The sequence below is a fragment of the Mixophyes fleayi genome, chromosome 6, assembly GCF_038048845.1.
Source record: "Mixophyes fleayi isolate aMixFle1 chromosome 6, aMixFle1.hap1, whole genome shotgun sequence".
Taxonomy (NCBI): Eukaryota; Metazoa; Chordata; class Amphibia; order Anura; family Limnodynastidae; genus Mixophyes; species Mixophyes fleayi.
In genome coordinates this window covers 12465924-12491238 of record NC_134407.1, presented here as the reverse complement: position 1 = coordinate 12491238, position 25315 = coordinate 12465924, and the positions used below count along the sequence as shown (strand labels likewise).

Below are 25315 nucleotides of genomic sequence, written 5' to 3'. Positions count from 1 at the left end.
TGTGTGGTAAGAAATATAGATTGCAAGTTCCACAGGGACAAAGACTGATGTGAATGATTAAATACTCTTTGTAAAGTGCTGCGTAATACGTGAGCGCTATATAGAAAACTGTTAATAAAAAAATTAGTAAATAGTGATGTCATTATACTAATGCTTTTTAAGGAATAATATTCTCCCTACTGCGATTTATAATAATTAGACGTGACCTTGGTGTTCCATAACATACATAAAATTGCTCATATATAGCCATTTACTTTACACTAGCCCCTGTAGATACCTTCTATGACCAACAGGTGGCGTACCATTCTTTAGATCGTACAATGCATGCAGCTTGGTCAGCCAACTGGGCTTAAGCTTCAGGGTTCTGAGTTCCCAAATCTGAATATGCGGAATCCTGGTGTTATCCTCAATTCTGACTTGACTTCATACATTCATCTGAGGAACATAGCCAGGACCGAGTGTTTGCCAGATCTTCCTACAAAGATACCTGCACCGGTGACCTCACACCTTGACTACTGCGATGCGGTCTACCTGGGTCACCCAGAAATAGCATTGTGCCACTTGCAGCTGGTATAGGATGAGGCCGCTGGTCCCTAAACATACCAGTCCCATTCCTGCCACATAACCCCTGTTCTCCGTTACCTTCTCTAGCTGTCCTTAAGATGCAAATCTCATTAAAGTTTGGCTTACTGACTTACAAAGTCCTACATCATCAGAGTCCTGGATACTTTAAGCAACTCCACTGTCATCCTCTTACTTTGATCTGCAGATGGAGGACCCCTAACAATACCTAGAATGTCCTACATTTTGGGCCAAGTTTTTAGCAATGCAGATCCTACTCTTTGGAACTTCGCACAGTCCGAGAGGCCTGCTCTCTAGAGATCTCTAAAGACAGCATCAAGACTTATCTGGCTACCCCAGCCGTTAATTAACGCACCATGACTGGTCACAATACTCCATGCACACCTCTTTTTCTTCTATTAATCTTTTATATGTTTGTTTTTCTATTGTGTGTTTTATTCTGCAGGTACGGTGCTTTGAGACCTACGGAGAGAAAAGTGCTATATAAATAAAATAATTACTAATTTATATATTCCCAGCGTATTTACGAGGGTGTCAACTGGGTATTCCGGTTTACTCCCACGGTCTAAGCACCTACTAGTTGTGTGTGTGTGTGTTTTTATATGTCAAGGCTGAGATTGAACGAAGTTATTGAAATGTACAACGCAGCGTCATTATATAAAAAAGGATAATACGTGATAACATACACACACAACACAAATAAAGAAGCCCATCTTTGCGTACATAAGCGGTGACACAACATGATTACTGTTAAGACGAAAAATCAAGATCCACACAAAGTAACAATTCACACTGGCTGTAGCACAGGCGCTCAGCACACACTCACACAACAGACACCCACATGCTAGAAACAGACACATACATTATAAAACCACAAGCACACAGTCAAACACACACACACAAACATAAGCACTAGCACACACACAGTTACTTTCTCCCTAGTCCTGCAGATAAATCCAACCTCCCCCCCCCCCCTTTGTGCTAGAAATTACAGGAAGAGCAAGGGGTGGGGGAGAGTAAAAAGAGGAGGGGGAGAGACAGCTAGTGAGAGAGTGAAAACATTTCTATCACTGTGACCTCTCTCCTCCCTCATTTCTCTCTCTCGCTCTCTCTCTTTTACATATGGTGGAGACATGAGATTGAAATAAAGAACCCCAACTTTGCAGACCCTCCATCCACACTGTCTGCCACTGCTTGGACCCCCCTCCCTCCCTCCATGTCTGCCTCTCAGTCCTGCGTTCTGAGACCTAACGGAAGAGAATAAGAGGGAGGGAAAGACAGAGGCAGACAGACAGACGCAGAGAAAGAGAGGGAGGTAACCAGGGAGGAGGAGGAACCAGCAGGAGGGGGGGGGGAGGGAGAGAGCAGTTTAGGGGGGGGGACAAGGAGGTAAAAAAAAAAATCGTCTTTTGTGGGATTTTCACTGCACAACGGATTATAAAAAAAAAAAAAAGGGAAAAAAAAAGGTTTTTGCTCTCCTCTCTGCTGTGTAGCTGGTTCCTCTGCTCGCCCCCTCTTTCTCCTGGCCTGGCCTAAGCTAGCATCGCAAGGACTGGAACCCTGGGCACAATGATCCTTTGGGGTTCCCAAGACGATGTTTCGCTTGGCCCTGGACTTCCAGCGTCTCCGGATGGGTCTGGAATGCTGCAACTGTAAAGGAGAGGAATACATGAGGAATCGCAGCCCGTCTCTCGGCTTCCTGCGCCCCCAGTCCCTTTGTTAGGTGGGTGTCCCTGTGCTATTCTGGATCCTTCCAGAGAATTGGGAGCTGAGATTGAGATGGATGTGTAAAGAGATTTACATGTAAGGCGCACACGTATATATATGGACTGATACAGGCAAGAAGAGGGCACGCTCCTGGGGGGGGGGGACACTACATGCACATATGAAGCATTTGATCACGGAGGTGTATGTGTATCACATACATACAACAAAGATACACAGGTACACACCCCCTCCTGTGGGATCTCCGAGCACACCCCCCCACCCACGGCTTACTTCTCTCTCTGGCACCAACATACACAGCTGCGCAGTACACATGGAGGGGCTAGGACAGCAGTTCCTGCACTCAACAGCTGGCAAACCTCATGAAGCCAGTGTACAACACCAAGCAGGAGAGGCCTGTGGGGTCTGAATCGGGGGGCAGGTATTGCTATGTGCTGGGGTACTACATATATGTGCAATTACATTACTAATATTTCCTCATGTGGCCACATATTTCACAGCGCTACAAATTCAGGGAATTATATTTGTTGATATAATGTGACACAAAAGAACTGACACAACTAGGAAGGGCTGCATTTCCAAGCGTTGATATTAAGCCTTTGCAGACAGCGTCCTCACCCCATAGTATATCTATGTGTTTATAGAAGTGTCTGAAACCTTTAACCGTTTATGTTCAGCGCTGCGAAATATGATGTCACAATCTAAACAAAATGTAACAAATTAAGTCAATGATATTAATATATAGGGTTTATTCAAGTAGTTATTGCATAATTGGGATCAGGTAAGGTTTGCTGTGCTTTGACTTTGTATATATATTCCTAAATGACAATGTGCTTATCTCATGGAGCACTTACTCATTCTATAACATGTGTATGGAGTTTAGGACTCACGGTGAATATCAATTCATGATTTACAGTAATGGTCTATTTAGATTACCGGAGAAAAGTTTCTAAATGTTCCCTATGTACTTTGCAGTGGATATAACATTTTTCTTCCATAGAGGTTGTATATGATACAATGTTTTATTTTCTGGATCTCAAAACAGTAACAAACTTTTCAAACTGTTACATGTATAGTAATGTTGCATTTGGTGGTTTTCAGTCTGTGGTCATACCTGCCAGAATTTACTGTCATAAGTTCCTAATGGAATTACACAGACCACAAAACCATGGTAATGATGCATGTTTCATTATATGTATATATATATATATATATATATATATATATATATATATATATATATATATATATATATAATTTTGTTTGCTATAATGTTTATACCAGCTGCTATGATAGGCCAGAAAGTTGGGGTTAGTTACGCACAAAGGGCCGGATGCGGAGTTTTGTACTGCGAATGCCCAGAGTAGCTCGCCACTTCTGATTGGCCGATTGTGAATTCCCCTCTGAAGCTGATAGGTGCTTTCTGCATTGATTGTACATATATTATAGGAATTATTTTTTTGTGTGCTACTTTCATTTGTCGCGAGAAGGAGTATTATATATGCTGTATTACAACAAGCCTAATAGCGAATGTGTTTTTTTGCTGTCATAACAAATATTGACAAACTTTTCTTGACCTGGTTGTGTGTATGTAGATGAATGTACACCTGGGAGTAAATGTATCAAGCTGAGAGTTTTCCGGCGGGTTTGAAAAACCAATCAGATTCTAGCTATTATTTATTTAGTACATTCTACAAAATGACAGCTAGAATCTGATTGGTCGCTATAGGCAACATCTCCACTTTCAAACCCGCCGGAAAACTCTCAGCTTGATACATTTACCCTCTGGCGTAAACCTGGTGTGTACGCTACAGGTGCGGAGCTGGAGGTGTCCCGAGATGCCCACCACCTTGTAAATACACTATATTTACAGACAGATGTTTTCGGCGCTAATTACGTCTCACTCGACCTCACGCCCAAAGTGCAAGAATCCAACAACTCGTAGCAACCAAGTGGCATTGACTAACTTAAAGTTAGACAATGGGGGGGTGTTTCCCATAGCAACCAATCAGGTGTTTACTTTCATTTTCTAAATGGCACTACAACAATGACAGCTATAATCTCATTGGTTGCTATGGTCAACACCACCTTTTCTTCCTGCACCAGTTGTCATAATGATCTCCCATGGAAGCAAGGTTTAGATTGGTTCCTGTGCATTATGCACATTTGTACTTTGTTAGTAAATCATCTATTTACAGCGGTAACAAAACTTATGTTAACGATTAAACATACTATTACTATTTCCCATTTCTGCCTTAAAATGGTTGGTGCAATTGGTGTTTTTTTGGTTGTGATTTTTAGCAGAGTTTGTATCCGTAATGAGCAACAGGCAGCCCCCCGAGCCTTCCCCTGCGGCCCCCAGCTCTTTCCTGCTTAATACTTGTGTGTTATAGCGTGTAACACATGTATATAATGCCTATTACAGATAGGTGAAACTTTCTTTGAATAAATATATTGTTTTATCTTATTATTGAGATTAAGGGTGATGTGCGGCCCTTTTGAAGGTAAGAGGGCCGGCCTTTGTGGCCCCTGAGGTGTACCAGGTTGCCTATCACTGTTTTATATAGAGAAGGGTGTTATATGTATAAATGATAGTAGACTATGGCCTTACATGGGATCAGATGAGATCAGAGGGAATATCAGGCTGTGTGACGACATAATTTGGGGCCCTGGCAGTGAGACCAGACGATGGACGCACATACACCGACCACGGTCATTGGTCGATCTCATTTTTCATTATGCCCAATCAAAATCTAGGTGTGCTGGTATTTTGGACCACATATGGAATGACGGGGTAAATGCAGTTACAGAAGGCCAATTCACCCGACCTGATCACACTGGGGCTTATGCTAAGTTGGAGGTATATGTGTCAAAAGAATAAGCTGTAAAAATCTGCACATAGTAATAATAATAACGGCATATTTCAGCCATGCTCGGTGGGATCTCATGATCCGTCTGCACCAGTAACATACGCGCCAGGATTACGTCAGGCATACGTATACTCTGATACTCTGACACCCAATCAGGCCATACGCACAAGAAAAGTTTGTTAATGTTAGTTTTGAAAGTGGAAAACGCATTCACTATTAGGTTTGATTTAAATAAACAACCCTCTGTAATACAGCATATATAATCGTCCTTCTTGTATATGAATGAAAGTAGCAAACAATTTAAATAAAAAATACTTCCACACTATCATATCATCATCATCATCGTCACCATTTATTTATATAGCGCCACTGATTCCGCAGCGCTGTACAGAGAACTCATTTTCATCAGTCCCTGCCCCATTGGAGCTTACAGTCTAAATTCCCTAATATACACACACTGACAGAGACACAGACAGAGAGGAAGACGGACAGAGACTAGGATCAAATTTTGATAGCAGCCAATTAACCTTCCAGTATGTTTTTGGAGCGTGGGAGGAAACCGGAGCACCCGGAGGAAACCCACGCAAACACGGGGAGAACATACAAACACCACACAGATAAGGCCATGGTCGGGAATTGAACTCATGACCCCAGCGCTGTGAGGCAGAAATGCTAACCACTGAGCCACCGTCCTGCCCAATCATATCATCATCATCAGTGTGTATTTGCCCCAGCTGTGAGACACCCGCAGGTGAGACAGCTACTGATTGGCGCATATGTGTCTCCATGTGGGTCAGCCTCAGGTCGCAATTACACAAACGCGCCCTTACTGTGCTCGGCCTCGGCTCACAGGCCCTTTCCACCCCACGCATTCCGCCCCTCTAAGCTAATGAGGCACAGTACCAAATCTTCATACTGACGTAGGCGTACACCTTTTCCTGTGGTCATGCCCATTACAAATTTCCATATATTACGCTAAGCAAACGGGTGTACGCCCAGCTCAGCTTGTCGCCCGCTCCAGTCTTTTGAAATGAGGATGGAATTACTTTTTTTTATTTACTTACCATAAAACTAATGTACCAAAAACCGTACTTCTTGCTCTATGCCTCAATTTTGGGTTCTTAAACAGTCCTGCAGCGATAAGTTCCCCATTTGGATGCTCATGAGTTTCAATTAAGCGTGTAGAATGAAGGTTTTGTTACAAGGTACCTGCAAGGATAGACACAGATATACAATAAGGAATTATATGGATGCAACATGAGTGTAAAGACAATAGGGAAAAGGTGGGGTGTCAGAGGGGATCCACCAAAATGTTAATATTCTTATGATATGCATATAAATGATAGAAGACTTGTGTAAGGATGTTTGCAGTGCTAGAAAGGTGTGCAAAATATTTACTTATATAAACTGTCTGTTCAGTATTTGAGGTCTAGAGGGGGATTTGTTTCTTTACAGTATTAACTTGTTTTAGTACATCATCATCATTTATTTATTTATTTATATAGCGCCACTAATTCCGCAGCACTGTAAAGAGAACTCGCTCACATCAGTCCCTGCCCCAGAGCTTACAGTCTAAATTCTAGTCTAATATAAACACATACACAGACTAGGGTCAATTTGATAACAGACAATTAACCTACTAGTATGTTTGTGTATTGTGGGAGGAAACCCACGCAAACACGGGGAGAACATACAACCTCCACACAGATAAGGCCATGGTCGTGAATCGAACTCATGACCCCAGTGCTGTGAGGCAGAAGTGCTAACCACTGAGCCACCGTACTGCCCAACATAACAGTAAATAAGCATATTTTGGAATCATTAGTGGCCAGATAATTATATTACAGATGCACACATAGGAATGACATGTTTTGGGCACGCAGATCTAGGTGTTTATCATTTCTACTATTCGTGTGGTAAGCTATACTTAAAAAACTTAGTGGTAGCATGAATTTCAGTTGTATGGATGCAGCATGAGTAACCAAACTCTTACCCAAACTCTCTCTCAGATTAATATCTCATCTCTCAGCCTCCTCAAAGCTTCTAGGGAGTCTTTCCTACTCTCTCCTCACGTCTTTCCTTTCACAACCTTTAGGACCCTCTTCCGTCAGGCTTTCGTTTTCAACAATCCGCAGAGACCGCACTAAGGAGGTCAATGATATGATCACTGCCAAATCTAAAGTCCACTAGTCTCTTCTAATTCCCCGTGACCTCTCTCTGCTGCACTGACACCCTCATCCACTCACTTCTCATACTGCCTTACTACAGTCATGGCCAAAAGTTCTGAGAATGACCCAGATATTGTTTTCACAAAGTTTGTTGCTTCAGTGTTTTTAGACCTTTTTGTCAGATGTTGCTATGGGATACTGACGTAAAATTACAAGCATTTCATAAGAGTCAAAGGCTTTTATTGACAATTACATTAAGTTTATGCAAAGAGTCAATGTTTGCAGTGTTGACCCTTCTTTATGAAGACCTCTGCAATCCGCCCTGGCATGCTGTCAATCAACTTCTGGGCCACATACTGACTGATGGCCGCTCATTCTTGCCTAATCAATGCTTCGAGTTTGTTAGAATTTGTGGGTTTTTGTTTGTCCACCCACGTCTTGAGCATTGACCACAAGTTCTCAATGGGATTAAGGTCTGGGGAGTTTCCTGGCCATGGACCCAAAATTTTGATGTTTTGATTCCCGAGCCACTTAGTTATCACTTTTGCCTTATGGCAAGGTGCTCCATCATGCTGGAAAAGGCATTGTTAGTCACCAAACTGTTCTTGGATGGTTGGGAGAAATTGCTCTTGGAGGATGTTTTGGTACCATTCTTTATTCATGACTGTGTGCTTAGGCAAAATTGTGAGTGAGCCCACTCCCTTGGCTGAGAAGCGGCCCCACACATGAATGGTCTCAGGATGCTTTACTGTTGGCATGACACAGAACCGATGGTAGCACTCACCTTTCTTTCTCTGGACAAGTGTTTTTCCAAATGCCCCAAACAATCTGAAAGGGGATCCCAGTCCTCAGCAGTCCAACCCCTGTACCTTTTGTAGAATATCAGTCTGTCCCTGATGTTTTTCCTGGAGGGAAGTGGCTTCTTTGCTGGCCTTCTTGACACCAGGCCATCCTCAAAAAGTCTTCGCCTCACTGTGCGTGCAGATGCACTCACACCTGCCTGCTGCCATTCCTGAGCAAGCTCTGCACTGGTGGTGCCCCGATCCCGCAGCTGAATCAACTTTAGGAGACGGTTCTGGCGCTTGCTGGACGTTCTCGTGCACCCTGAAGCCTTCTTCACAACTATTGAACCTCTCCTTGAAGTTCTTAATGAATGGTTAATTTTGGTGTAATCTTATTAGCAATAATATCCTTGCCTGTGAAGCCCTTTTTGTGCAAAGCAATGATGACTGCACGTGTTTCCTTGCAGATAACCATGGTTAACAAAGGAAGAGCAATGATTTCAAGCACCACCCTCCTTTTAAAGCTTCCGGTCTGTTATTCTAACTCAATCAGCATGACAGAGTGATCTCCAGCCTTGTCCTCGTCAACATTCTCACCTGTGTTAACGAGAGACTCACTGACCTAATGTCAGCTGGTCCTTTTGGGCAGGGCTGAAATGCAGTGGAAATGTTGTTTTTGGGATAAAGTTCATTGTCATGGCAAAGAGGGACTTTGAAATTAACTGCAATTCATCTGATCACTCTTCATGACATTCTGGAGTATATGCAAATTGCCATCATAAAAACTGAGGCAGCAGACTTTGTGAAAAGTAATATTTGTGTCATTCTCAAAATGTTTGGCCATGACTGTAGGTCTTCAGGATACTCTCCTATCCTGGGGCCTGATTCATTGAGGATCTTAAGTGAAGAGGATTCTTATTTCAGTCTCCTGGACAAAACCATGTTACAATGCAAGGGGTGCAAACTAGTTTTCTGTTTTGGACATAAGTTAAATACTGACTGTTTTTTTCATGTAGCACACAAATACTTGATAGCTTATTTGTACACTGAAATTTAAAGTTGATATGTGTGTGCTACATGAAAAAACAGTCAGTATTTAACTTATGTGCAAAACAGAACACTCAGTTGCACCCCTTGCAATGTAACATGGTTTTGTCCAGGAGACTGAAATAAGAATCCTCTTCATTTAAGATCCTTAATGAATCAGGCCCCTGGTTCTCATTCTACCTGCCAAAATGCTTCATATCTCTGGATCTCCATCATCTCCGCTTCCTTAATCATTTGGAGTACCACAAGGCTCTGTTCTAGGCCCTCTGCTCTTCATCTGTATCACTTGACTTGGAAAACTAAAAAGCTCCTTTGGGTTTTTGGTGTCACCTCCATGTGGATGACACCCAAAGTTATCTATCCTCTCCGGATCTCTCACCATCCCACCCCTGTTACTGAAAGTCTTTCTACCACTCTAGTCAGGATGTTCACTCGACACCTCAAACGGAATGTTTTTAAAACTGAACTAATAATCCTCCCTCCATTCAACAGAAGCTACTTACCTGAAATATCTTTCTGTTGACAACACAATAATAAACCCTAACCCCCAATTGTGTCATCCTTGCCTCAGATCTATCCTTTGTTCCACATCCAATTTGTCTCTAAATCTTGTTACATCAATCTATGAAAGATCTGCACAATACGCATATATCTCAAGCGAGACACTGCAAAAACTTTAATTCATGCACCGATAAGGAGTAAATTTACTAAACTGCGGGTTTGAAAAAGTGGAGATGTTGCCTATAGCAACCAATCAGATTCTAGCTATCATTTTGTAGAGTGTGCTAAATAAACGATAACTAGAATCTGATTGGTTGCTATAGGCAACATCTCCACTTTTTCAATCCTGCAGTTTAGTAAATCTAGCCCATTGTTTCCCACATAAGACTATTGTTATCCCTTTTCACTAGTCTTCCCCCAACCAGACATTCATCACTACAATCCATTTTGAATGCAGTAGCTAGGCTGATTTTTCTTGCTAAACATTCCTCTGCTGTTGCACCACTCTGCCAGTCCCAACATTGGTGGCCTGTACTTTACAGAATCCAATAGAAAATTATTATTTCGTAGTCTTGTAAGGTGCCACAGTGCTCCTCATGGCTGTACAGTAATGAAAACAGGACATCCATAAAACAGGGACATACAAGGCAGACAGAATAAATGTAGACATGGAAACAGAGGGTATGGAGGACCCTGCTCATTAGAGAGCTCACATTCTAAGTGGAAGAGGAGCGAGTGTGGCACAGAGTGGAGATTGGGACCAGGAGTGAGGGTGCATTAGTGTGAATAGTATTATCGGAGATGGGTTTTCAGAGAGCATCTAAAGTTTGAATCCTGGGGAAAGGCTAATTGGGCGTGGCAGAGATGTCCAGCAAAGGAGAAGTCTTGTAGGTGGGAGTGAGAGGTGGTTACGAGAGAAGAGGCGCAGGTGAGACGTAGATCTAAGAGCTATATAAAATACTCCTACTAACATACAAAGTCATTAACACAAACATACATCTCTATATTTGCCTCAAAATATTTCGAACTCGCTCAGCCAAAGATCTGCAACTCTCATCCTCAATCACTTTTTTCAGGCTGCATCCATCCTGTGGAGTCCCATCCCTAATATAATAAGTCTCCCCAAACCTTTAAACCCCCAAGCCTGACCTGAATACACCTCCCCTGGCAAGCTTATTAAATACCCCAACTGATTTCTTAACCTACCTAGGCTATCCTACCCAATTACCACCCCTCTATACAGTTCATGCATATCTTACTTGTTATCTTTCTATATTACAACACTCTGACCTCCAAATAACAATGCTGTGTGATCAGTGTTGGACTGGGGCATGAAGGACCCACCGTGAGACTGCAACGCTAGGGGCCCACCAGAGGGGGTGTGGCCACACAATAGAGGGGGAGTGGTCAGCCCACGAAGGACAGCTAGCACCATAGTGTAGTATATAAAGAATGCAGTGTGTATATAAAGAGTACACAGTCTTGACCTGCCCCTTAGATTGGGCAGAACAGTCACCAAAAATCAGGTTTGTCCCACTAGTTGTGAAACTACAAGCCCCAGCATGCTTTGCCAATATATAGCAGCTTATTGCTGGAAGGGTAAGCTGGGACTTGTAGTTTCACAACACCAGGGGGTAAATGTATCAAGCTGAGAGTTTTACGGCGGGTTTGAAAAACCAATTAGATTCTAACTATCATTTATTCAGTACAAAATGACAGCTAGAATCTGATTGGTTGCTATAGGACACATCTCCACTTTTCAAACCCGCCAGAAAACTCTCAGCTTGATACATTTACCCCCTGGAGTTCCACAGGTTAGCCAAGCCTGCACTAGACTCAGAACATTTGACAGACTGTCCTACCTGTTCTTGTCACTTTTACCACCTGTGGCTGCTGGTTTCTTTAGTTGCGGCTTGTCTGAATCCTGGAATGTTGGGGGCCCTATTTGGAAAAAATAATGGGTACATTTAGAAATTTCCAACCAACCCCGGCGTTAAATCAATAGGACCCACAATTAATACTTAGGCCTTCCTCCAGCTCCAACATTAAAGTAATAGTATTCCCATTTAAAAAAACATATTTCCCTCCCTCCAGACAGCCCCTGCAATAAATTAATCGCATTTACGTATAATAAATATAAATATTTCCCACAACCGTCGCTGCCATTAAATAATTTATATACACATTTAATAAATAGACCTCATGCTCCTAAAACTCAACACCCCACATTCAATAAATAGCCCCAAAACCAGCCCATCTTAAATTAATAGTCCCCACTATAAAATTAAATTGCCCCACCTTCACCCTACAAACAAAATAGCACCCATTATTTAGCCACCACCAGCCACACACATTACATTGCCACAAGCCCACTGTGCCATCACACACACATTACTGTGCTCCTTCATTGACATGCTGTGCCTCCTTATGATCACACAGCACCCTTCATGCTGCTTTTGCCCCCCCTTCCTTCATCACCCTGTGCCATGCTGCTTTGACCCCCCTTAACACTCTGCCATGCTGTCTGTGCTCCCCCGTCACTCTCTGCCATGCTGTCTGTGCTCCCCCGTCACTCTCTGCCATGCTGTCTGTGCTCCCCCTTCACTCTCTGCCATGCTGTCTGTGCTCCCCCTTCACTCTCTGCCATGCTGTCTGTGCTCCCCCTTCACTTACCATTTCTATTTGCTTCTTTCTTTTGTTTTCTTCTGTCTTCTGCGGCGCTCCTCACTGAATGTTGGGCGTGATGATGTCACGCGCGACATTCAGTGTGGACTGAGCCGGCGCCACGGTCACGTGTTTGGTTTTTTTTCTTAATCCCCCCACCAACGAAGAGGGGAGCGAATCAGGGTCGGGGCCTACTGGGGGATAGCCCGGTCCCCTGGTGGGCCAGTCCCACCCTGTGTGTGATCATACAGCCCCTCAAAGAGTTTTCCCATTGCAATATGGCTGAGACGATTTGTGGCATCTAGCCTCATGTAGACTGTTAGCGTATGAGCAGCGCCCACTGACATCTTTCTCTGTCTGACAATACTCAGGCTTCTTCTTTTACTGTTTGTTTCCAACTGTAAAGCGCTATGGAATATGCTAGTGCTTTATAAAGAAATATTTACAATAACAATCAGTAACAGTTATATAGATGCAGCATGAGTAACACCGGTAGGGATGCAGCACGGGTAACAGCTGTAGGGATGCAGCACAGGTAACAGCGGTAGGGATGCCGCACAGGTAACAGCGGTAGGGATGCAGTACGGGTAACAGCGGTAGGGATGCAGCATAGGTAACAGCGGTAGGGATGCAGCACAGGTAACAGCGGTAGGGATGCAGCATGGGTAACAGCGGTAGGGATGCAGTACGGGTAACAGCGATAGGGATGCAGCACGGGTAACAGCGGTAGGGATGCAGCATAGGTAACAGCGGTAGGGATACAGCACTGGTAACAGTGGTAGGGATGCAGCACAGGTAACAGCGGTAGGGATGCAGCACGGGTAACAGCGGTAGGGATGCAGCACGGGTAACAGCGGTAGGGATGCAGCATAGGTAACAGCAATAGGGATGCAGCACCGTACTGCCAGCACGGGTAACAGTGGTAGAGATGCAGCATGGGTAACAGCGGTAGGGATGCAGCACAGGTAACAGCGGTAGGGATGCAGTACGGGTAACAGTGATAGGGATGCAGCACGGGTAACAGCGGTAGGGATGCAGCATAGGTAACAGCAATAGGGATGCAGCACGGGTAACAGCGGTAGGGATGCAGCATAGGTAACAGCGGTAGGGATGCAGCACAGGTAACAGTGGTAGGGATGCAGCACGGGTAACAGCGGTAGGGATGCATCATAGGTAACAGCGGTAGGGATGCAGCACGGGTAACAGCGGTAGGGATGCAGCACAGGTAACAGCGGTAGGGATGCAGCACGGGTAACAGCGGTAGGGATGCAGCACAGGTAACAGCGGTAGGGATGCAGCACGGGTAACAGCGGTAGGGATGCAGCACAGGTAACAGCGGTAGGGATGCAGCACGGGTAACAGCGGTAGGGATGCAGCACGGGTAACAGCGGTAGGGATGCAGCACAGGTAACAGCGGTAGGGATGCAGCACGGGTAACAGCGGTAGGGATGCAGCACAGGTAACAGCGGTAGGGATGCATCATAGGTAACAGCGGTAGGGATGCAGCACGGGTAACAGCGGTAGGGATGCAGCACAGGTAACAGCGGTAGGGATGCAGCACGGGTAACAGCGGTAGGGATGCAGCACAGGTAACAGCGGTAGGGATGCAGCACGGGTAACAGCGGTAGGGATGCAGCACAGGTAACAGCGGTAGGGATGCAGCACGGGTAACAGCGGTAGGGATGCAGCACAGGTAACAGCGGTAGGGATGCAGCACGGGTAACAGCGGTAGGGATGCAGCACGGGTAACAGCGGTAGGGATGCAGCACGGGTAACAGCGGTAGGGATGCATCATAGGTAACAGCGGTAGGGATGCAGCACAGGTAACAGCGGTAGGGATGCATCATAGGTAACAGCGGTAGGGATGCAGCACAGGTAACAGCGGTAGGGATGCAGCACAGGTAACAGCGGTAGGGATGCAGCACGGGTAACAGCGGTAGGGATGCAGCACGGGTAACAGCGGTAGGGATGCAGCACAGGTAACAGCGGTAGGGATGCATCATAGGTAACAGCGGTAGGGATGCAGCACGGGTAACAGCGGTAGGGATGCAGCACAGGTAACAGCGGTAGGGATGCAGCACGGGTAACAGCGGTAGGGATGCAGCACCGTGCTGCCAGCACGGGTAACAGCGGTAGGGATGCAGCACAGGTAACAGCGGTAGGGATGCAGCACGAGTAGAAGTCGTTAGGAATTAACCTTTTCTTTGTAACACCAAATAAAGAAATAATAAGCTGTAATATATTGAGGTGAAATGGGGAAAGAACATTTGCTAAACATTACCTATGAATTGAAGAATAAAACCACAAAAATGACATTTTCCGTACAGAACCATGGCTGTAAAATAGGATCAGAACCCACTAAACTACAGTAGTCTCAATCTAATAAAAAATCTGATTGTAGAATGTTTGATGCCGAGTTATCTAGTTTCTGCTGTGGGTTCCTATAGAGAACCAGGGACAGACACAGCAGACAGGACATATTTATAGAGCAGACTGAGCCTTTTATCTACACTACAATCGTTTCCAGATCCTGGAGGGAGAAGGAACAGGGTTCAGCATTCTGGCTTTATCTCAAATATGACATTTCATTAAATAAGGTCACATATAACTAAAGCCGAAACCAGATGTACTAAACTTGTCATTTAATACAGGAAAACAAACCATTTTTTATGCTTTATTTTAATTCTAATTATATGGGCACTAGACAGCAGGGCAGTGTATTAGCACTGAATAGGCACTATATGGGCACTAGACAGCAGGGCAGAGTATTAGCACTGAATAGGCACTATATGGGCACTAGACAGCAGGGCAGAGTATTAGCACTGATTAGGCACTATATGGGCACTAGACAACAGGGCAGTGTATTAGTGCTGAATAGGCACTATATGGGCACTACACAGCAGGGCAGTGTATTAGTGCTGAATAGGCACTATATGGGCACTAGACAACAGGGCAATGTATTAGCACTGAATAGGCACTATATGAGCACTAGACAACAGGGCAGTGTATTAGTGCTGAATAGGCACTATATGGGCACTAGACAACAGGGCAGTGTATTAGCACTGAATAGGCACTATATGAGCACTAGACAACAGGGCAGTGTATTAGCACTGAATAGACACTATATGGGCACTAGACAACAGGGCAGTGTATTAGCACTGAATAGACACTATATGGGCACTAGACAGCAGGACAGTGTATTAGTGCTGAATAGGCACTATATGGGCACTAGACAACAGGGCAGTGTATTAGCACTGAATAGGCACTATATGAGCACTAGACAACAGGGCAGTGTATTAGTGCTGAATAGGCACTATATGGGCACTAGACAACAGGGCAGTGTATTAGCACTGAATAGGCACTATATGGGCACTAGACAACAGGGCAGTGTATTAGCACTGAATAGACACTATATGGACACTAGACAACAGGGCAGTGTATTAGTGCTGAATAGGCACTATATGAGCACTAGACAGCAAGGCAGTGTATTAGCACTGAATAGACACTATATGGGCACTAGACAGCAGGGCAGTGTATTAGCACTGAATAGGCACTATATGGGCACTAGACAGCAGGGCAGTGTATTAGCACTGAATAGGCACTATATGGGCACTAGACAGCAGGGCAGAGTATTAGCACTGATTAGGCACTATATGGGCACTAGACAGCAGGGCAGAGTATTAGCACTGATTAGGCACTATATGGGCACTAGACAGCAAGGCAGTGTATTAGCACTGAATAGACACTATATGGGCACTAGACAGCAGGGCAGAGTATTAGCACTGATTAGGCACTATATGGGCACTAGACAGCAGGGCAGAGTATTAGCACTGATTAGGCACTATATGGGCACTAGACAACAGGACAGTGTATTAGTGCTGAATAGACACTATATGGGCACTAGACAGCAGGGCAGTGTATTAGCACTGAATAGGCACTATATGGGCACTAGACAACAGGGCAGTGTATTAGCACTGAATAGACACTATATGGGCACTAGACAACAGGGCAGTGTATTAGCACTGAATAGACACTATATGGGCACTAGACAACAGGACAGTGTATTAGTGCTGAATAGGCACTATATGGACACTAGACAACAGGGCAGTGTATTAGTGCTGAATAGGCACTATATGGACACTAGACAACAGGGCAGTGTATTAGTGCTGAATAGGCACTATATGGGCACTAGACAGCAGGGCAGTGTATTAGCACTGATTAGGCACTATATGGGCACTAGACAACAGGGCAGTGTATTAGTGCTGAATAGGCACTATATGGGCACTAGACAGCAGGACAGTGTATTAGTGCTGAATAGACACTATATGGGCACTAGACAACAGGGCAGTGTATTAGCACTGAATAGGCACTATATGGGCACTAGACAACAGGGCAGTGTATTGGCACTGAATAGGCACTATATGGGCACTAGACAGCAGGGCAGTGTATTAGTGCTGAATAGGCACTATATGGGCACTAGACAGCAGGGCAGAGTATTAGCACTGATTAGGCACTATATGGGCACTAGACAACAGGGCAGTGTATTAGCACTGAATAGGCACTATATGGGCACTAGACAGCAGGGCAGTGTATTAGTGCTGAATAGGCACTATATGGGCACTACACAGCAGGGCAGTGTATTAGTGCTGAATAGGCACTATATGGGCACTAGACAGCAGGGCAGAGTATTAGCACTGATTAGGCACTATATGGGCTCTAGACAGCAGGGCAGTGTATTAGTGCTGAATAGGCACTATATGGGCACTAGACAGCAGGGCAGTGTATTAGCACTGATTAGGCACTATATGGGCACTAGACAGCAGGGCAGTGTATTAGTGCTGAATGGGCACTATATGGGCACTACACAGCAGGGCAGAGTATTAGCGCTGAATAGGCACTATATGGGCACTAGACAGCAGGGCAGTGTATAGGACAGAATACCCAGGCAACATACGGGCAAAGGATAACCTGGTAGTAATTAGGCACAGGAGCAGTGTACGGTCACTGGGCAGTGTATGCACATATGATACAAGAAGTACAGGAGCAAGTGATAAACGGACAATGTGTGGGCACGGGCAGCATACAGACACTACATCATATGAACACAGGACAACAGGACGGTGAATGGGCACAAATCAGCAGAGCAGTGTATAAACACTGCTGGGCAGTGAGAATAGGACAGTACTGCACGTTTGGGTACATGACAGAGGGATGGCATATTGGCACACGACAGCAGGGCAGTGTGTAGGCACAGGACAGTAGGTCATTGTATCGGTACAGGACAGCAGGGTAGTGTACAGACATAGAATAGGACAGTGTGTGGGTACAGGACAACAGAGCAGTGTATTGGCACAAGAAAGTATAGCTGCATATGGGCACAAAACAGCACAGCAGCATACAGACACAGAACAGCGGTGTACAGGCACAGGGTCACATAACTACATAAGGGCACAAGACAGCATGACAGTGTATGAGGACACAGCATGGAGGCACACGGAGGTGTAGAGAATAGCAGCATATGGGCACAGGTCCATGGGCACTCTAGAGCAGAACAGCATATAGGCACAGAAGAGAATTAAACATACAGGCACAAACCACCAAGAAAAGCTATGGACACATATACCATATATTGTCACAGGCCAATCAGGGCAGTACAGGATATCAGTTAATGTATATTTTAGTTATTTTATTAACCTGTACGTACAGAATGCCCAAATAGAACTTAAGTCTGTTTAGTTTAGCATTAAGACACTGCAATTAAAAACTAAAAATAACATACAAGGTAAAAAAGAGACATAAATGAGAAAATAAACATATAATACAAAAGTAAAGGTTTGTGTGACAGCCAGATGCCAGCTGTTAGGATGGTATATATCCATATTTACCAGGTATCACTGCTCAGCTAAAGGTTCTCTACCTGCCAGGAAGGGTCACTTGCATGTCAGGTGCTGAAGTGAAACTAATGCACTCTGTAGTTCAGCTGTAGATCACAATCACTGTACAGAATCCAATCAATAAGCTATGAATAATAATATAGCAAGCAGTAAGCACGTGGTCACCTGCAGCAGAGTAACTCCTAAGCCCCGCCCCCTGCTCGGTCACATGACGCTGGGGTCTGTCTTGCACAGTCCAGCAGTCAGCAGAGGTGACACTGAGCTGTGAGTATACAGTGACTGCACAGGACTAATGTACAGGACTAATGCACAGGACTAATGCACAGGACTAATACACAGGACTAATGTACAGGACTAATGTACAGACTAATGCACAGGACTAATGTACAGGACTAATGTACAGACTAATGTACAGACTAATACACAGGACTAATGTACAGGACTAATGTATAGACTAATGTACAGGACTAATGTACAGACTAATGTACAGGACTAATGTACAGGACTAATGTACTGGACTAATGTACAGACTAATGTACAGGACAAATGTACAGACTAATGTACTGGACAAATGTACAGACTAATGTACAAGACTAATGCACAGGACTAATGTACAGGACTAATGTACAGACCTAGAGAGGCAGAGTCCTGTCTGTAACATGTCCTTATTTTCTGTTTGATCCCTACTTAATGATCATTCTCTTCAGTACAGAAACATGTAGTAGAGGTGATTGTCCCTAATGCAGCAGGAACATACATGCACCACAGTTACTGATATAGGGTGACAGTGCTCCCATGATAGACCCAGCTCTTCTTTATTGGGTGACTGGAACTGAATTGTTTATTTACAGAAATTCTGAATATTTAATGCAGTTAGAATAACAGAATTCTTGGGTATAGATGAAATCAAATTCAGTTCTCCCTCCCCACTTTTAGATTGTCCCTCGTTCCGGTCTAATGTATGTGTACAAATGTGTGGTGGTCTATATGGTGATCTGCTACACTGCCACCTCTTCTACTGCCTTCATTGTAACACTATCACATTCCAGGCACTAACATTATACATATATATACAGTGGTAGAAGTGGGGTGTATACGGTGGTATGTCATACTGCCACTTCTACTACTGCCTTCATTGTAACACTATCACATTCCAGTCACTTACATTATACATATATATACAGTGGTAGAAGTGGAGGTGTATACAGTGGTATGTCATACTGCCACTTCTCCTACTGCCTTCATTGTAACACTATCACATTCTATCCACTTACATTATACATATATATACAGTGGTGGAAGTGGGGTGTATACAGTGGTATGTCATACTGCCACTTCTACTACTGCCTTCATTGTAACACTATCACATTCCAGTCACTTACATTATACATATATATAGTGGTAGAAGTGGGGTGTATACAGTGGTATGTCATACTGCCACTTCTACTACTGCCTTCATTGTAACACTATCACATTCTAGTCACTTACATTATACATATATATACAGTGGTAGAAGTGGGGTGTATACAGTGGTATGTCATACTGCTACTTCTCCTACTGCCTTCATTGTAACACTATCACATTCTAGTCACTTACATTATACATATATATACAGTGGTAGAAGTGGGGTGTATACAGTGGTATGTCATACTGCCACTTCTACTACTGCCTTCATTGTGTCACTATTACATTCCAGTCACTTACATTATATATATACAGTGGGGGCATGTAATATATATATATATATATATACATATATATACAGTGGTAGAAGTGGAGGTGTATACAGTGGTATGTCATACCGCCACTTCTCCTACTGTCTTTGTTGTGTCACTATCACATTCCGGTCACTTACATTATATAGATATATATATATACAGTGGGGGTATGTAATATATATATATATATATATATATATATACAGACTGTAAGCTTGCGAGCAGGGTTCTCTTACCTCTCTGTCTGTATGTATTTCCCAGTATTGTCTTATTAATGTTTGTTCCCAATTGTAAAGCGCTACGGAATTTGCTGGAGCTATATAAATAAATGTTGATTATGATGATGATGAGATATATATATATATATATATATATATATATATATATATATACACACACACACAGTGGGGGTATGTCATACCACCACCTCTGTCACCATTGTAACACTATCACATTCCAGTTACTTACATTCCCATTACATTTTTCAGACTGCCACTAAATTTCCACTTCGACCCCTCTTTCTATATGTATTACCTCCAAAATCGTCTGACTGGTTCCTGCATATATAATATCTCTCACCTATATATTTTGACATATATAAGTGTGTTGCTTTGTTGGTTACTGCATATGGTAAAACAGTTTTATATACAGGACAGTGCTCCACTTACTGTAAATTATAAGTGTCTTCGTCAGTTCAACTGACCATATACAAATGTATCAGGCTGAAGTCCAGTGATTTATACCGTACACAGATCTCCTCTCTGACTTGTAATATACCCACAGTATTTTACAGTAAGGGGTATGTTATTTCTTATAATACTACATAATGACATCACAACTCACTGATTATACAGTATTACAGGAGTATACCAATACATAAGCACCAATTGTGTATTTTATGACAACATGGTCAAACCTTTATCTCAAATCGCTTTAGTTCAGGAGCTAATCATCTCTAGATATATTTGAGATAAAGAAAATATTCAGTTTCAATAATATTATTGCAGCCTGATATGAATATATAACCACCTATTATTATCTGAAATGGCCCCAATGACAGTAGCTGGCAGTGAGGTAGATTACATACATGCAATGCTATATATCTTAGTTCCTCGTATTTTGGAGATTTTATTTGCTGTATACGTGTATGATTGTTAAAACAATGTCCTTTATATTAGATAAACTTTTAGGGACCCTCTATTAGATAGGAATCTCTGGACCCACTTTAATTCTAAATGAAAGACAGATCACTACTTACATAATGCAATTGTGTAATTTGCACAAGTGTGTTGTTACCGTAACAACCAATCAGGTTATAGCACTTATGAAAAACAGTGCTCAGGTATATGTGCTGTGACCGATGGCAACCAATCAGAATAGGTCTTTTTCGTATTACTATTCAGTAATACGAATGTAAACATGATTTCTTGCTTTGAGCTAAGGCCGTTTTGCAGTTACTTAGATGCCAGTTTTCATAAATGTCCCCCATTATGTATGAACTCACTGCCGTGGGCAGCGTGGTGGCTCAGTGGTTAGCACTTCTGCTTCACAGCAGTGGTGTCATGAGTTCGATTCCCGACCATGGTCTTATCTGTGTAGAGTAGACTGTAAGCTCCATTGGGGCAGGGACTGATGTGAGTGAGTTCTCTGCACAGCGCTACGGAATTAGTGGCGCTATATAAATAAATAAATGATGAAATGTAAATTGAACAAATATATTTTTAAACTATTTTAAATGTAATTGAACCAATACATTTTTAAACAAATTTATACACACAAATGTGTAATTGTTTCTACACTGTCACAGAAGAAAAAAAACATTTAGTGATTTTAACAATCCATGTTTGAACATAAATGCATGCCAAATCCTAGCTATCATTGGCCTGAATTATTTAACTACATTACTGAAGTTGATCTGCCCAATGTGCTGGATTAGATGGCAGGGAGCTGACATGTTAAATAAAAAGTTTATGGGGTGGAGCTTCTCTATATTGCATCATTATAGAGTATGGAAGGAATGGTGCACAGAACACTGCAACGTTCACAGCTCTCTGTGATTGGCTTGTAGTCTCCCAGGTAACTGATGTTCTCTGCTGATTTGTCAATTACTGTACAGAATACTTATGTTTCCAATTATACTGACACATATTTGAAAGTTATATTTTGATTCTCAATAATAATTATTCCTCTCTCCCCCCAGGTAGGATTTCCCTCTCTGGATATATTGCGCTCCCGACCCTTAAACCCCCACCCACCCTCTCAACACTGTCCGCAGTGCAGTTTATGTTCTTTGATACCTGCGGGGAAATGGGGCATCTGCACCCTGCAATATGAAAACCCGACAGAACAAAGACTCGGTGAGTGCCTCATACCTCAGGAATCGGGAAAGGGGGAGGTATAGGGTGAGATAGAGGATGTGAGAACCTCATACCTCAGGAACAGGGGTGATTCCAGAGGGAGGTATGGGGTGAGATGGAGGAAGTGAGAACCTCATACCTCAGGAACAGGGGTTATTCCAGTGGTAGGTATGGGGTGAGTTGGAGGAAGTAAGTACCTCGGGAACGGGGGTGATTCCAGAGGGAGGTATGGGGTGAGATGGAGGAAGTGAGTACCCCATAGGTCAGGGACGGGGGTGATTCCAGAGTGAGGTATAGGGTGAGATGGAGGAAGTGAGAACCTCATACCTCAGGAACAGGGGTGATTCCAGTGGTAGGTATGGGGTGAGTTGGAGGAAGTAAGTACCTCGGGAACGGGGGTGATTCCAGTGGGAGGTATGGGGTGAGATGGAGGAAGTGAGTACCCCATAGGTCAGGGACGGGGGTGATTCCAGAGTGAGGTATAGGGTGAGATGGAGGAAGTGAGTACCCCATAGGTCAGGGACGGGGGTGATTCCAGTGGGAGGTATGGGGTGAGATGGAGGAAGTGAGTACCCCATAGGTCAGGAACAGGGGTGATTCCAGAGGTAGGTATGGGGTGAGATGGAGGAAGTGAGTACCCCATAGGTCAGGAACAGGGGTGATTCCAGAGGTAGGTATGGGGTGAGATGGAGGAAGTGAGAACCTCATAGGTCAGGAACAGGGGTGATTCCAGTGGGAGGTATGGGGTGAGATGGAGAAGGTGTACCATTCTCTACACACTACACAGGCAGCCATTGTGAGAATGCAGCCTATCGAATCACTGAGAACCGATGACATCACTGATGAGATAGAGATGTAAGTGGTGCCTGGTAAGTTAAGTGTTTGCAGAATGATTATAAAGCAGGTCCTCTGTCATCCATACAGCAAAACTCTCATTGAAGTTGCATAGGCAGAAAGATGAGTTACAAATGTTGTATATGTGAACATTGTTTCATATGGAGGTGCGTCTGACTCCACAGTCTCCCGGCATCTGGGGGTCACACATTAAAACTGTGCTGTTTGGGACCCTGAGCTTTCCTTTCTCTAACTCTCAGTCTGTGGGTTCTTACCTTGTCTTCATCCCGCTCCCCCAGCCTGATAATGTAACTGTCACAAGCAGCAATGTTCTCACTGTCTCCCACAAGATCACTACACTGATTGTATTAAATATTCTGTGCTGCTGTGAACATTCCAGTTATCTGATTGGCTACAGGTTGTTCTGCACCCAAACACTTGAAAAGTGAGGATATGATTCCTGAGCAGGAGATGACGATTGATAACAGAAAGATGCTTTGATTAGATGCACCTTAGAAATAGCTAATTTTATCTCATTTAACACCAGAAATTCCAAAATGATTGCAAAGTGTGTGTGGTTTCAGTTCCCTAAAAATAACTCCACTTTGATAAAATTGGAAAAATGAAAAATTGCAAGCAGCAAAACTACTGCAAAATGGATTATCTGAGCAGATGAGGAGGCATGTAACTATATTTCAGTATATTAATAATCGGCTGAAGATTATTTATGATTCAGGCACAAGGCTTTGGGGAATACTCTCACCAGGGTGGTTTCTGTATGGAGTTTATATGTTTTATGTTCCCATGGTTGTATGGGGTTCATCCTACAAACCAATGACATAGGTATTTCCCGTGGTAAGGCAAATAGATTTGTAATTAAATTGTAAGCTCCAGTGGGACAGCAACCAATGTGTCTAAATAAAGTCAGTTGATTGTAAAGAGCTATTAAAATGTTGGCATTCTATAAATTAAGGATAATATTCAAAATTGTTAAATTTTTAGTAAGGTTGAAATCAGACTAGTCCATTATAAATTAATCTTGGCCAAAAAAAAGTACTGTAGTGTCATCAAAAACATATTAGCAATACTCTTAGAATAAGGAGGAGGAAATTTCGGTTAAAAAAAAATGGATGCTCCTTTGAAGACAAAAGTTGAAATGGAGATGACAGTCATCTCATTCAGTAGATAATTTTAAGAACACTCCAAAAAACTTTAATCAATTGATTATTTTTACCTATACATCATACAATATGGTGTTCATTTCACCTTCTATATTTGAACATTGTAGCATAGTCCTCTTTTGTAAATGTCTCTCTCTTGAGATTTAGGACTATATCAAATGGCTCGAAGAATCATCTGAAGAGAGAGAGGACTTCTGAGTAAATGTTACACACCTGGATTAGATTAGGACATCCGTAACCACCTAGAGGTCTTTGGACAATAAGATACTGTGTCCTGATATCTCTTCTCTGCTCCTTCTGTGTCCCCAAGAAGATGTCGATGAGGAGCGGAAGGAAAAAGGAGAGTGTGGGCCCGCGTGAGGAACGCAGAGCGAGGGGGAGAGCGTCGCCTGGGGCGATCAGCACGTCCAGTAGCGACAGCAAGAGCGAAAAGGGCCGGCCGAGTGCAAAGGTAAGATAGAGGAACGAGAGAGGAGGACCTGGAGGAGCTCTCTGCCCTCTCCTCGGTGTTTAACCTTCCCGCCTCTCTCCCACAGAAGGGCCGCATGGATGACACCATCCCTAAGAGCAGTAAACGGGAAAGAGTGAAAGACTCCTCCGAGAGTGAAGGGGAAACAGGGAAAGCGCAGAAGAAAGTTAAAATGGAGGTGAGAGACGCCTCACTCGTTACATCCTCAGAGCTGGGATGTGTTCTCCTCAGAATCCTACACCGGCCTGGGTTTTCTGGTGGGCCTGGGGCTAGTCTTGCAGAGGTGGCAGATGGACCCTTCTTTCACCATCTTCTTACAATTTTCTTTCTTATGTTTACCTGCCATCATAAAAAACAATTATTGGTAAAATACATTTATTATTTTATGTAGGTGAGAAGTGATAGAGATTGTGCCCATGATGTTTTAAGTCCTTTGGGTGGAGGCGGGGGAGATTCATAAGAGGTGCATAGTCATTCTGCTACCTGAGGCGCCAGCTGAAAGTAATTTGATTGTGAGCTCCTT

The 25315-nt window shown here is 43.5% G+C and overlaps 1 protein-coding gene across 9 annotated transcripts in view; it reads left to right on the top strand.

The window, feature by feature from the left end:
- Positions 1-1952: 1952 nt before the first annotated feature.
- ATN1 (atrophin 1) overlaps positions 1953-25315 on the top strand; it is a 320704-nt gene continuing 297341 nt past the window's right edge. For 3 of the 9 annotated variants that reach the window (XR_012693312.1, XM_075215810.1, XM_075215805.1), the window contains exons 1-4: positions 1953-2305; positions 22152-22308; positions 24634-24774; positions 24860-24970. Coding sequence is in view for 8 of the 9 variants with exons in the window: in XM_075215810.1 (XP_075071911.1) it covers positions 22282-22308; positions 24634-24774; positions 24860-24970 (279 nt within the window). In the remaining variant the exon portion in view is untranslated. Of the gene's footprint in view, positions 2306-2624; positions 2729-22151; positions 22309-24633; positions 24775-24859; positions 24971-25315 lie in introns of those variants that run through there. The other 6 variants (XM_075215812.1, XM_075215808.1, XM_075215806.1 and 3 more) reach the window with 5 other exon arrangements.